The sequence below is a fragment of the Dermacentor andersoni genome, chromosome 1 (genome assembly GCF_023375885.2).
Source record: "Dermacentor andersoni chromosome 1, qqDerAnde1_hic_scaffold, whole genome shotgun sequence".
Classification (NCBI taxonomy): Eukaryota; Metazoa; Arthropoda; class Arachnida; order Ixodida; family Ixodidae; genus Dermacentor; species Dermacentor andersoni.
The window spans coordinates 180,614,828-180,629,382 of NC_092814.1; the positions used below are offsets into that span (position 1 = coordinate 180,614,828).

A 14,555-nucleotide genomic window follows, 5' to 3' on the forward strand; every position below is an offset into this window, starting at 1 on the left:
GCTCTATGTCATTTAGTATAACACTTGGCACAGTTAATTGCCTGGTTTTTAACAAAAGAGTGCAAATTTGCCTGCACTTATGGGGATGCGAGCTGCTCCACCATGACGCAAGCATAAATTTTTGTCTGCACCCGCCGGCAGCTGCAGAAAGCAGCATTTCACGGAGGGAAGCCTCTTGTTCTAGGAGGGGGCAGCAAGCAGCAGCCCTCACTGAAACGCTGCTTTCAGCAGCTATCGGCAGGCTGTGGTATAAGTTTATGCTTGCGCTGTCGCTGCAGCAGCTTGCATCCCCATAAGTGCAGGCAGATTTACTTTTCTTTTGTTAAAAACCAGGCAAGTAACTGTGCCAAGTGTTATACTAAACTATGTAGATTCCGAAATAAATCTTTCTGCAAAATTTGATCAAGAATAGTGCAGCAATGAGCGCAAAATCTTTTTTTTGAACGTACGCTGCGAAATCTGCAGGACCCTGACATGCAGCCGCAACAAAAATTGTGCAGCGTAAATCGTGCAGTTTTCTTCTAAGCAGTTAAATAATGAAATCAAAAGAGCATGGTGTCACATGACAGCGCTAATTCAATACGAAGGAGGATGGGCGCAGCTATAAGCGCGGTGACTATTTTCTTAGATTTCCATAATGCATTTGACACGGTAATGCATTAATTTCTTTGCAACAAGCTTAAACTACAAAACATAGACCCTGCTGTGCTCAGGTGGATAGAAAATTATTTGTATCAGCGTCGACAATGTGTCGTTTTAAATGGCAAAAGCTCTGGGTACGTTGATATGATGTCGGGAGTCCCACACGACTGTATTGAGGCCACATTTATTTTTAGTTTATATTAATGATATTTCAGTGGGTATTTCATTGCATCTTAGACTGTTTGCAGATGATTGCATTGTGTGCAGACCAATAAGGAGTGAGAGTGATGTTGCCCAACTGTAAACCGACTTTAAATGTGTGGTCTATATGGAAAATGAACCTAAATAATTCAAAGTGTGTCCATGTTTCTTTTACAAGGAAACGGAAGCTAATGAAGACTCAGTACCTCTTAAGCAATGAGCTTGTAAAGAAAGCAGTTACCATATAAATATCTAGGTGTAGCCTTTTCATCCGATTGCGCATGTAAGCGACATGGTTGGGAGAGCTGGAAGGGCACTAAATTTTATACACTGCTACTTAAAAACTTCAGAACTAAGCTTAGACATGATAGCCTATTTAACATGTGTTCAACCTATACTACACTCTAAAAACAGTTGCACCCTTTGGGGTGTATATTTGCCACACAACAATGATCGTCATCTGTCTTGCTTGCGTTTCCTTTCTTGAAAACGCTGCACTCGCTACTTTCCTGTAGAGAATGCCCTGTCATGCTGATAGCGTGCATGCCGTTTGCGACTTCGAAGCACCGGGCACGCAGCGTTAAAGAAAGGAAATGCGGACAAGAGCTATGACGTTTATTGTTGTATGGCAAATATACACCGCAAAGGGTGCAACTAATATTAGAGTGTAGACTATGCCTGTGCCGTATGGGATCCTCCGCAAGTTACACTGATTGATGAACTAGAGAAAATTCCAATTTGGGCAGCTAGGTTGCACACATGCACACTAAAGGTATCCAGCAGCAATATCACAATGATACATTCACATCAGACAGGTGCACAAGAGTTTATGTTCTGAGGTGTGCAGTGCAAATGATGACTTTTTTGTGCAACACCCTCTGTTCTTTTCAATAAGATAGGCTTCCAACGCAAGTCTTGAAGAGGTGTTACCACTCCTGCCTGGAATGATTGTCCCCAATATGTGAGCCTCGCAACCACATGCAGTAACATGCTGGCCACCATATGTGCATCCTTGTCCTCTTTCTTGCTTACTTTTTTCAAATGCTCCCATAAGCGGCTGCTCATGCAGCGTTCGGTTTCAGTTATGTACATTCTACTGCAAGACATGGGTACAGCATAAACCACTCCTCTGGAACACTTGCTGTGTATGGTTGTGAGGCTTGTTTCTTGTGGACAACAATTTCAAGCAGGAGCAGTAACACCTTTTTAAAACTTGTGCTGGAAGCCTATTTTATCGAAAAGAACAGAGAATGTTGCCTAAGTGAGCCATCAATTGCACTGCACACCTCAGAATTCGAATTCTTGAGCACTCGCCATTGAAGTGCATGCGTCGTGTGATATTGTAGAGCACCTTTATGTGCACAGGGGGCAAGGTGTGTGTGTGTGTGTGTGTGCGTGCGTGCGTGCGTGCGTGTGTGTGTGTGTGTACACAGCTCCTTCCTGCCATTATATAGTTGGAAGCAGAGCATGTGTTCATCTGCTCTTCCAGTGTGTGTCTCTTTTTCTGCTAGTTCACCTCAACAGTTGTTCTACATTGATTTTTTTGTATCACACAAGTGACTAGTCTTTATTTTTTCCACAGAAAAACCTCATTAAACTGCTCGTAAGCTATGGGATGAAGTGGTGAGCCATATTTTTTCTTAATGACTTATGTTGTGTATACTTTCACAGAAGCATGTTGCATCATCATGTGCTGTTAGTGAAATATAATGGCTGTTGCAGTGCTGCGGAGCGTATGTTGTGTGAGTGGGGAGAGTGACTTTTCATTGCATGCATCATGTATCATACATCATCGTATCCTGTGGCACCCTAGGCCGTTGAATTGATAGTGCATGAAGCCCAGTGTCCCATGTGATCTAGAATTTCACATTGTCTAGCATTTCTTGCCATTACCTGCTGTGATTGTTTAATGGCTGTGGTGTTAGGCTGCTAAGCACGAGGTCGCGGGATCGAATACCAGCTGCAGCAGCCGCATTTCGATGGGGGCGAAATGTGAGGACACCCAGGTGCACGTTAAAGAATCCCAGGTGGTACAAATTTCCGGAGTCCCACACTACGGTGTGCCTCATAATCAGATTGTGGTTTTAATACGTTAAACCCCATTATTTAATTTTTTAATTTCTTGCTGTTTAAGCACAAGTATATCGTCAGTATATTGTCAGAGCACATTGATAAATTTACCGAATCTGCTAGACATTAGTGCTTGTGTGCTCTTACATTGCCTTTTCTTGATGTCCACTTTAAAATTTTTTTATAGTGTTCAGACTGAAGTCGCTTGTTGGCTCTGATGTCTTCTTCTTTCTTGCCAGTAATGACCTATGTTAAAATTTTTCTAATATTAAGTTGTTACACTAGTTAGCTTAACCGATCTCTTTCATTGTATTATGTGTTCATGTTCTTGTGCTGTTTGAATGTACAGCATGTCCATGGAGTTTTTGGTCGACAATAAGATGCCTATTGTGTGGTGAGGACTCATAGTCATGTCTGCCATTGAGAAACTGCTTAGGCAGGTATGTTCGAATTGTCTTTAAATTTCCTGTGTTCTCTGTAGTGAGCTCTAGTCAACTTTATGTGGTACCCTTCAGCCCTGTTGTGTTTCGACAGATATTGTTGTTTGTTTTGCTTCTAGCTTTCAACACAGTGCTACATGTTATCACAGTACTCACTTTGACCTTAATTGAAATTGTTACATCATTTCAACATTTCCATGCATATGGAACATATTCAGCATATACTCAGCATAGCAAGTAGATTGCTTAAATCTCCATGCATATATGGAACATACTCAGTATAACAAGTAAATTGCAAGTATACTGCAGGCAAATAAACATAGTGAGGGTGTTTTGTTCTTGTCTTTAAGGTGAAGGATTGGGGTACACTCAACAGAATTTGCATGATCCTGGGCAAACATCTTCCAGCATGTTAAAATTATAGGATGGGCACATACCTATATAGCTTTAAGTACGTAGAGGGGAGCAGATAGCCCTCTTTCAGGAAAAGCATAGGTAGCATTTCTTGCTATTTAGCCATGAAAGATGTGGCACAGCACTCACTAGGTCACTTTGTCCTATGGGTTGCGGTTGAGCACACCCTCTTTTTCTGGACTTCACCAACTGGTCAAAACGAGTGCTTACATAAAGTGCAGATTCAGCAGTGTTGCAAAGAAATAATGCCACTGCCCCTGCAAAAAAATTACTATTCAATTTGACCTGCATGTCATTTGGTGTGTGGGGACAAATTACAGTGTCTGATAAGGCACCAAGACAGGAAATGAAGGAGCATGCTCACTGACAAGGAAGGGCTTTGCTGACACCCTGATTGTTATTGCAGTCCCCAGAATGTCCAAAGACCCGTTTTGAGAACCACTATCAATGGAGCATATATATTGAGTTTTCTATTGCTCTTTTATGTCCATTTGGTCCAGTCTCGGTGTTAATTTCAAGTATGATAAACGCCTCTCAACCATAAATGTGTTGTCGTCTTTATGTTTCTAGACTTTATTGCATGTTGTGTAGTTTAAAGTGTCACAAGCAGCATGACATATATCCATGCTATTAATCTTTTCATCTAAAGTAGTGAAATAGGTGGCATACAGTGGCCTGGTCGACTATGTATGGCCTTCCAAACATTTTAGCATAATAGGCTTAGGTTGCCAGGCTGCCATGCTGCCATGCTGATGTTGCATTTGCAGGTTAAGTGGACATGTAATGGAGCACCACTAAGGGCTCATTGAGATTGGCATTGGAGAACGGTTGTGCGATAGACTGCAACTGGCAATGAAGGAGCGACTCATGACAATCGATGTTCACACCAACAATTGTGCACGACCTGCCCGTCACTACGCATAAATGTCTCTCCATTGACTCCATTTTACGTCTGCTCGCACCGCAATCACCACGCAAAATAAGCATCAGCGTATAGAGACTTCCTGCTGCTGTGCCACTGATTGGTTCCATAGGTTTGTCAGCACAGTTGCACGACTCAAAAATCGAGCAGCAAACTGACCCGGAAGTGTCGTTTTTCAACCAAAGCGATCATTTGCAACCAACTCGGTTGCACGACTTATGCAAGTCGCTGGTATGAACTTTCTGTAGAGGTTTTGATATCATAGTTACATGTATTGACATTTGTGCACCTTCAGCACGCTTTTGAAAACTGAAATGAACATTTTACTTCTGTAGTGTTGATTAACTCCTAATATGTTGCAGGTAGCATGGGACCTATTAGGCTACCTTACTATTTATATCCCACCATGAACAAGAGACACGCAGCTTTCCATCTCCCATAACATTCTAGTGTCAGGTGATGCTTGTGGATATGCCATTGCTTTTTTATTTATGTTGTTGTAACATTACAGGCATTGATAGAGCATTGTGTGCTCTTTTAAAAAATTAGCACTTACTTTGGTGCAGGTCCTTTTATTCTGGGGAGCCCAAATTACCGTTTTGTTCTTCTTTTCTTTATTCCTTCACATGCTGCTCTTTCGCAATAAATGTCATGTAGTAGTTTCTGTTACACCTTAATTGATTGCTTTAGATTGCAACTCAACTGTTGGAATTTGTCTCTAAAGGCTGCATTTTCAAAATTTGTTCATAATTTCACATGCTTGTATTTTAAGCCACCTTTGTGAAAAATGTTTTTTTTAATAACTCCCTATCAGAGAGACTATAAAGATGCATAAGTAACTACGCTCACACTGTGTGTGCATCAAAAACTATGTATGCAAGCTTTCACTATTTTGTAGCAACCCCCCAAAAAAATATAAACACACACACATGAAATTCGGAAACTAACTACTGTTGCAACAGAAAAAAGATGCGCTCATAGAACAGGTGGGAATGCTGAGATGGTATAAAGATGTGCTTATTTTTTGTTGGTCTGTTTTGTACTGGAATGCAAAACTGATGAAATTTTCATCATATAGCAAGCAGGTTTTTTTTTTCAACTGAGTTGCAGCCTCTAGGCAGTGGCCATAGTGACATTGTGCAGATGCTCAAATGTGGTGAAGTGTGTGGTGCTTCAAGCTGCCATCACTACATTAGATGCCCTTTTGCATCTTCTAGCTGAGATTTTGATTTGATTTCATTACTATAATTTAGAAATGTGTGGTATTTCAACCCGCATTAACCTTAAGCACATTCCAGATAAGTGGAGTACCTAAAATAGGTTGCATTTTTGAATTTGACTGGAGGGTAACATCTGCAAGTGCCTGACCGATAGCACCAAACTTGTAAGGAACTTACGGCTCTGTTGCCACGTTCTGATCTTTTCATTTCTGTCCTACGTCATTATCCAAGACTGGAAAGGGCACAACAGCAGGAGTTTCAGTTTTTCTATCTTTTGTGCTTGACTTCCTTGCTAATTATCTGCACTTGACAGTAAAATGTATCAGTGCAAGTGACCGTATACTAGAGTGGTCATATTGCAGTATGTGACACTGCCCAAAAATGATGATGGTAAAATCCAGACCATCCCATCTTAGGGCGATGATGTGTTACCTTACCCCCCCCGCCCCCTTTTATTCATGGTGGGGATGAATATGTGATTAGCTGCAGCAGAGCTATCAATTATCCACTACTTGCAGGGTACTACAGAGCTAATGCAGGTGTTATGGCTAGTCTTTCAAGTAAAGGTGATCAGTGCCAGAGATAACAACTCAGAACACAATCATTTCTGTATCTCCTTGTTAGCACTCGCTAGTTTACCCAGCTTTCTGGTAGGACACAAATAACAGCCAGTACTACTAGTTGACAAGTCTTTGTTCATGAGGACATTACATTGGGCATGTTGGTGATTCATACTGAAAACGATTGGCAGTACAAAATGACATGAACGACACAGAAAAGATACATCGACAAGTGCCGACTATCAACAGACAGCTTTTTAGTGAAAGCACACATGCAAACAAGCGGAGATGCACGAATGATGCATGAGGATGCATGGTGTCCGCTGCCGCTGGTGTCTAATGTCCATAGCAGCTATTGCCGGGAATGAGAAAAAAAAAGACCCAGTTCCTGTGTGTTCAAACCCAGGTCTGCTGTGTGGGAGTTAGCTACTCTTCCGCTGAGCCACTCCAGCACTTGCTAGCATGCGGCGGAAAAATTCCCTATATATGCATCCTAACGTGCGAGGAGACATGCGATGTGACATGCTCGCTGCGTAGCGTCAATACGTCCACATTTTTCTATTGTACTTGCATATTACTACTCCAGGTAGAATGCCATGTAGCGTTACAAGGCAGTCAAAGAAAGTTTGAAGAAGAAAAAGGAAGTTTAAGGAGATATATACAAGAACGCTATAAAAGACATACATTTTCTACCTAATCAGATACTATTCAACCAATCTGTAAGCTGTGCAAAGCAAAACTATCTTAAACATACGCTGCCAAACTTTATCCAGATGGCGCCTGAACAATTCTGGTCCCACTTGTGTCGCATAAAAAGAGGGGATTAAACAAATAATGCATAACGACACCCTTTTTACAGATAAGCAAAGCATCACTTGGCATTTTAATGTGCACTTTCAGAGCCTTTTCTTAAAGGCTTGCTATGGCACATGTGTCGATACCACGTCATGTCATCTCGACTCTGACATCGTATCATTATCAGGCATGGTGTCTATGCCTCTCAATTTAAAGACTAAAACTTCACCAGGCCCTGATAATATTCATAATGTGTTTCTGCACCGATATTCGAAGATGGTTGCCAATTTTCTTGTAATCGTTTTTCATGCTTCCCTACGTTCATCTAACATTCCTAACGATTGGAAAACAGCACGAATCATGCCAGTATTCAAAACAGGGGATAAATCATTGGTCTCAAATTATCGTCCCATGTCTCTCACTTATTCTTGTTGCAACATTTTTGAGCATGTCATAGCCAACTATATCACTGACTTTCTAAACAAGAGGAATATATTAACCCCTTTGCAACGTGGTTTCTGTAAAGGTTTTTCCACTAGCTGGGTGCGATCGGAGATGGTTGATCGGTGCGTTCGTTCGGTTACCGGCACGCGTGATTGGCCTACTCCGTACCGACGTCGCCAGCCGCGGGGCTGGCGACGTTTTTGGTGACGTCAAAATGACGACACGCTCCTGTCAATCATCCTCCCACCGAGCATTTCGTCTGCTAGGCGCTGAACACGACGGGAGCTGGGAAGTTTAGAGTGATCATACGGCTTCGCATGACGCGTCTGGTGGATTGGATTGGATCCAACTGGCGGCTGCGGCATGGCATGTTTGGATTCAACCAATAGTTTAATTCGAGAAAATGGCACTTCTGTTGGGAACTTATGTTGTTGCGCTGGCATTTCTAGAGGAAGGACGAGAGCAGGTGGCGGTGCGAAACGCGTTTGAAGAAATGGCAGAAAGTGAATTCCGGCGTCGTTTTTGTTTCTCGAAACAAATAATTCATTGTTTGTACAGAGAAATCGACCCCATCATCGGTGCTAGCAAGCCACTGGAATGTTGTCGCTGCCTCTTGAAAAGTGCGCCACTCTTCCCGTCGTTTCTTTTTCTTTTTCTTCTCGCTGTGCGCGACACCACCTAGGGATGACGCAAATAAACTAACAGTGATAAATTGCAGTAGTCACACATACTACTATTTGAAAATGTGTTTGGGTTTGAGAACAAAAAATAAATTTTTTTAGATAAAGATTTCATTCATTTGGAAGACGAGAAACATTTCGTTTTGTAGTATACTGTCTGCAAGCAGACGACAAACGATGGAAGTAAACTTCCGGGGAGGTCACTGCTTCCTGATTGGCTGCTCTCCGCCCCGCTGTCACAAATTTTGCATACTGTCACTTTGTGATGTTGCAGCAACCGAACAGAATGCGTATCGAACAAAATATCTCCGATCGCACCCCCCCTGTTACTGAATTGGTCTCAGTCGTACATACTTTAGCCTCTATTTTATCTAAATCTGGGCAAATTGATGTTATTTTTTTGGACTTCAAGAAAGCTTTTGATTTAGTTCCTCTTGCTAAACTTATTTTCAAACTTAACACTACCGGCCTTCCAAATTTTATTGTAAATTGGTTTTCTGCTTACTTATCTAATCGCATACAGTTCATTAATATAAACGGTTACAGCGCATCCAAACTTCAGGTGTTCTTGAAGGAAGTGTTTTAGGGCCCCTGCTTTCTTTAATATATATTAATGGTATGTAAAAGCTATCCCTGAACTTATCAAAGTAAGGCTATTCGCTGACGATTGTGTTATGTTTAAGAAAATCATTTGCGTAGACGATCAGCTGCTTCTAAATACTTGCCTTAGTAATGTTTATCAATGGTGCAGCTAATGGGGTATGAAACAAACTTTCAACAAAACAGTGTGCCTGAATGTAACCAGAAAGAAAAATTATTTCTTCCACCACTCATGTCTAAATTATGTTCTTCCACCACTCATGTTCAACTGTATAATGACAACTTCAGTGCAAGGTCAAAGCCTGGAGCTGATCTGTGAAACATGCTTTCAAACTTTGTAAGAATGTTTGCATACTTTTTAGTAGCTATTGTTTTAAATTTATTTATTTATTTATACTACAATCCCTGTTTGAGATTTTAGTTGGATGAGAATCAGCAGATACAAGGTTTTAAAAAAAATTTGGCATAGAAAATACATTCAGCTAATGCAGGCATTTCACATTCTGGCAAAAAATACAATAATTATGTACAACTTGCATAGACTGAACATATTACGTAAACATGAATAGAATAAAGATAATCTGACATTACATGACATATGCAACTCAACATTACAAATGCACAAGAATTGATCCAAAAAGTGTGATGACAACAAAGTAATACTAGGGGGCAGCGGGAAATAACCGGAATTCTTTTTACAAGGCTGTTTATTTATTGATTCTTTATTGATTCTTTGCAGGCTCAAACCTACAAGGACATAGCCCAAAAAAATTACCCCGAAGTTACCAGTTTGAGTAAACTTTAACTAGCAATGCTTTGAGCATGTAGTTATCACTGCACCAACAAGTACAAATCTGTCATGCTTGTAAATGGCAGTAGAAAGCATTTAGAATTTCTAGCATATGTTAGAAAAGTTAGTTGTAACTGGAACAGTGATTCTGCTTTTGCAGGTGTGTGATTTTGCCGAGATGTATGGCACCTGGGTGTCAGTGTCGTAAGGATGTGCCATGCCAATGTTGGTGAATAATTATGTATGTTAATGTGGCAATGCTTGCAGTAGATTATGAGTAGCGAAGCTCAGCAAAGCCAATACAGGAATTCGTCTGATCAAAAGGTTGAGAGAAGACCCTCAATTTCTTTTTCGCCAATACAGCTTTCAAGAACTTTACCGGGGAATTTCTTTTTTGAAGCTCCAAACAAGAATTTGAGAAAGTTAGTTTATCTTGGATTACTATATTCTGCTCTGCATTGTGAATGTAAATTCTAACGATTGGCATGTGGGGTTTGATGCTGACCCAAAGTAACAAGGGAGTTATGCAATATACACTGTGGTAGCTGCAGCAAGAGGGTTCCGTATTTATTTTCACCACCCGAGTTCTTTATGTGCTCCTGATGCTTGGTATTTGGGTGTTATTGCACTCTGCCCCCATTGGAAGGCAGCTTCTGCAGCAAGGTGCGAGACCGGGCTAGTTGATATTCCATGATGATGTAACCAGCCCGAGAGGCAGTGCCTATTGCAGGAGGCAACTTTGTTAGTAAACCGTCCTTAGCGTTGACTGGGGTCTGCAAGCGGGGGGCCACCTTAGGCCTTCACGCACTCTTGTTGATTTGTGGTGCTTACATTAACTTACACAAGTATATCTGGTTGTAATCACGTGCATGAAGTTGTATATTTATGCCTTTTTGTAATAAATACCAGTTGGAAGTCAGTGCTTGTCCTTGTCGCTTTTCTTGTGTTGTGTGTCCACTGTTGCGTTGGTTACACGATCAGCTTCTGCAGCTAGGAATTGAACCTGTGACGTCATGCTCACGAACAGAAAACCATAGTCACTGAGCAACTGCAGCAGCATAGTAACAACTAAAAAGCTTGTCCAGTTGCACTGCTCAGTCATAAATTTCTCATAGATCTTTTTAATGTTAAATAGCTGCAAGGATGATGGAAATGGTACACAGGGGACAGCCTGTCTTCAAGAAAAAATATGAGACTCATTGCTATAATAATGTCTCCTGTGTGTGTATATATAATTATTTGATGATGGCTGTCACCGTCAATTGTTAAGACATTGCAGCGAACATGAAACATTGTTGGATTTCATGAGCCTTTTCTTTAAATCTCTTGTTCAGTTTTTTTATATATATATTTGGAAAGTCGCCAATTTACTAGTTCTTTCGATTACTTTCGATACATTAATAAAGACATTGTCTGAAAGAATTGTCATTAGCAGCATGCCAGAGAACATCATTAGTAAGGTAAAACCAGTGGCAAACTCCATAGTTATAAAATTTACTAATTTATTTTTGAAGCTATAAAATTTAGTGTACTCGTATTTCTAGAATTGAAGACGACCATTAAATGAGTATCTACAAACCAACAACATTGAGATGGGCAGTGGGTGCTAGAGGTCTATCCGTGAAATGCAGGACAAATGTGTCAGTGTTGTGTTTAAAAGAACAGTAAAGATATTCTTCCTTTCCTTCCGAAAATTAGAACCCACGTATATGGACCGTGTTCCATGAAACCATGTTCATATACCATGTTTCACGGACTTTTGCTAGTTTCTTGAGAGGTGCAAGTTAAAAAGAAGAAAGCCTCTTTGTATTTCATGTGCCTCCAATTATTTTCTGATATAACCTAACCACGAAAAAAAGCGCTGGGGATACTCTACAGTGGGTGCTACTAGCAGATGCTACAGCAGCTGTGTGATGCTTTTTGCTTGGCTTCGCTTCAGTATACATTAGCTCGCATACAGTCAAACCCAAATAAAATGAATGTGGTTAAAGTAAACTACTCTCTATTCAGAACACGCAATCTTTAGTGACCAATGCGCACATAAAACTGCTTCACCACGAACTGGACATATTGAACTTGAGGCATCTGCTGTGATTGCCATAAGGCTATAAAGGGAAGTGGACTGGAACAGGTCTACTCAATCGCATGCATCAACAATGCCACTGTTAGTGATACTGACAGAAAGTTCTATCCACAGGCAAAAATTACTGCCTCCTGCACGTTGTTGTCTTCAATAGTATTTTTCTTTACTTTTCTCCATTGCAGATAACAAATCTGTATATAGCAAACTCATCACACAAGTTCATTTAAGTTCATTCTAGGTGTGTATGTATATCATCGAATTTTTTCTTGTGCACAACCGTGTTCATTATAAGTGGGTATGACTGTATAGCACCACACAAATTGTGAGGTGCGGCACTCGGTGCGTACCTAATTCTTTTTTTGAGCAAAGTCTCCCCTGATTGCACACAGGTAGCTGGTGTCGGAAATGGAGTATCACTTCCACATGCGAAAGAAGACACAGGTGGGTTGAAATCTGGGCCATTTGGTACATACTTGAAGGACGCAGGTCACAAACCTTTTCGCTGTAGCGCTTATGAATGCGGGCTCCAGCGCTGTATTTCAACATTGGGACTTGTCACCCGCCGTGGTTGCTCAGTGGCTATGGTGTTGGGCTGCTGAGCACGAGGTCGCGGGATCAAATCCCGGCCACGGCGGCCGCATTTCGATGGAGGTGAAACGTGAAAACACCCATGTGCTTAGATTTAGGTGCACATTAAAGAACCCCAGGTGGTCAAAATTTCCGGAGTCCATCACTACGGCGTGCCTCATAATCAGAAAGTGGTTGTGGGACGTAAAACTCCATAATTTATTTTTTTTTAACATTGGGACTTGTCACACAATTTGAAATTCACTTCCATGAACAAATTCGAGGTGCCATCTACGGTCAAGACCGTGTACCGCAGAAGACCATGTTTTGAATGAAGCTGTTGATTAATGTGCTACTCGACAGGGCTGGTGCTGCAATTCATTTACTTTTGCTTGTTTTTCAAACCTTTATAGTTCTGGCATAAGTAAACATGCTACAAAAAATGAAGTAGACAGAACACAACTGCATTGAATTGTGCATTCAAGGACATTATGGCGGTATCAACAAACCACATGGGAATTAGTTGCTTCTGGCTTGTGCCAATTCATGCCAGCGCCAGTGGATTTGCCATGCATGCCCTCTCTTAACTTATTTAAAGCTATAGACCCCCCAAAGTATGGCACTTTGGCGACCTCTGTTACATGTCATACAATGTACATCTGGAATTGAAATTTATTTGGTGTCCCTCTAATAAGTTGCAAAAAAGAAAAAGAAAAGGCACTCCAGAGGTGGTTCAGGACAATGCTATGTAGAACAGCAATGTACTTTGCCACAAATTTCAAGGGCACAGTAAACTAGTTCCACTGTACAGAAAGAAATGAAACAATGGCATCCATGGTTCCTTGTCTGTTGGCTTTGTTTGATTGTTATCAAGGATGGCTTGATCTCCTCAATTCCCTTTATTCTTCTTGCTAGTTCCTGTTTATATCCATAGAATGTGCTTAATTAGTGCGTAACAGGTGGATACCACATTGTTGAAAGTAGTGTGTTGCAAAATATAAATTTCTGATCGCTGGCATGAACCATTGTGTTACCAATGAAACTATTCTTGCTTTTGTCATCTTCAGATATCGTAATTTCTACTGAACTATATACCAATGTGCTTGTCTGTTGAATAGCTCAAGCTTTGCAGTGTGATGTGTATGGTCACAGCATGGCATATTCTATACTGGATGCTTCGTCACCTTCAAAAGGAAATGATGATCTTTACTTGGACCACCACTCAACCTATGTACAAAAAAAAAAGTCCCATTTGTGATTAAGTCGTTCTTTGTCAAGATTTCCACCACTACATCAAATGTGTGTCAATCACAACCACCTTTATCTTGTCCCTGAAGCAGCAGGCATTCAGCAAAGACCAATGCTTCTGTACTCTGGGCAATCTAAAAGCCATGATTTATAGGTCTGCATGGTGAAAACAGATGTCATCATCATCATCAGCCTAGTTACGCCCACTGCAGGGCAAAGGCCTCTCCCATACTTCTCCAACTACCCCGGTCATGTACTAATTGTGGCCATGTTGTCCCTGCAAACGTCTTAATGTCATCCGCCCACCTAACTTTCTGCCGCCCCCTACTACGCTTCCCTTCCCTTGGAATCCAGTCCGTAACCCTTAATGACCATCGGTTATCTTCCCTCCTCATTACATGTCCGGCCCATGCCCATTTCTTTTTCTTGATTTCAACTAAGATGTCATTTACCCGCGTTTGTTCCCTCACCCAATCTGCTCTTTTCTTATCCCTTAACGTTACACCTATCATTCTTCTTTCCATAGCTCGTTGCGTCGTCCTCAATTTCAGCAGAACCCTTTTCGTAAGCCTCCAGGTTTCTGCCCCATAGGTGAGTACTGGTAAGACACAGCTGTTATACACTTTCCTCTTGAGGGATAGTGGCAACCTGCTGTTCATGATTTGAGAATGCCTGCCAAACGCACCCCAGCCCATTCTTATTCTTCTGGTTATTTCAGTCTCATGATCCGGATCCGTGGTCACTACCTGCCCTAAGTAGATGTATTCCCTTACCACTTCCAGTGCCTCGCTACCTATCGTAAACTGCTGTTCTCTCCCGAGACTGTTAAACATTACTTTAGTTTTCTGTAGATTAATTTTCAGACCCACCCTTCTGCTT

The 14,555-nt window shown here is 41.2% G+C and overlaps 1 protein-coding gene across 3 annotated transcripts in view; it reads left to right on the forward strand.

Annotated features, from left to right (window-relative positions):
- Window positions 1-10,697, forward strand: part of LOC126547218 (uncharacterized) — a 29,968-nt gene extending 19,271 nt beyond the window's left edge. For 2 of the 3 annotated variants that reach the window (XR_008609007.1, XM_055062827.1), the window contains 2 exons: window positions 2,426-2,466; window positions 9,728-10,697. Coding sequence is in view for 1 of the 3 variants with exons in the window: in XM_055062827.1 (XP_054918802.1) it covers window positions 2,426-2,439 (14 nt within the window). In the remaining 2 variants the exon portion in view is untranslated. Of the gene's footprint in view, window positions 1-2,425; window positions 2,467-3,262; window positions 3,354-9,727 lie in introns of all 3 variants that reach the window. The other variant, XR_008609008.1, reaches the window with a different exon arrangement.
- Window positions 10,698-14,555: the final 3,858 nt, after the last annotated feature.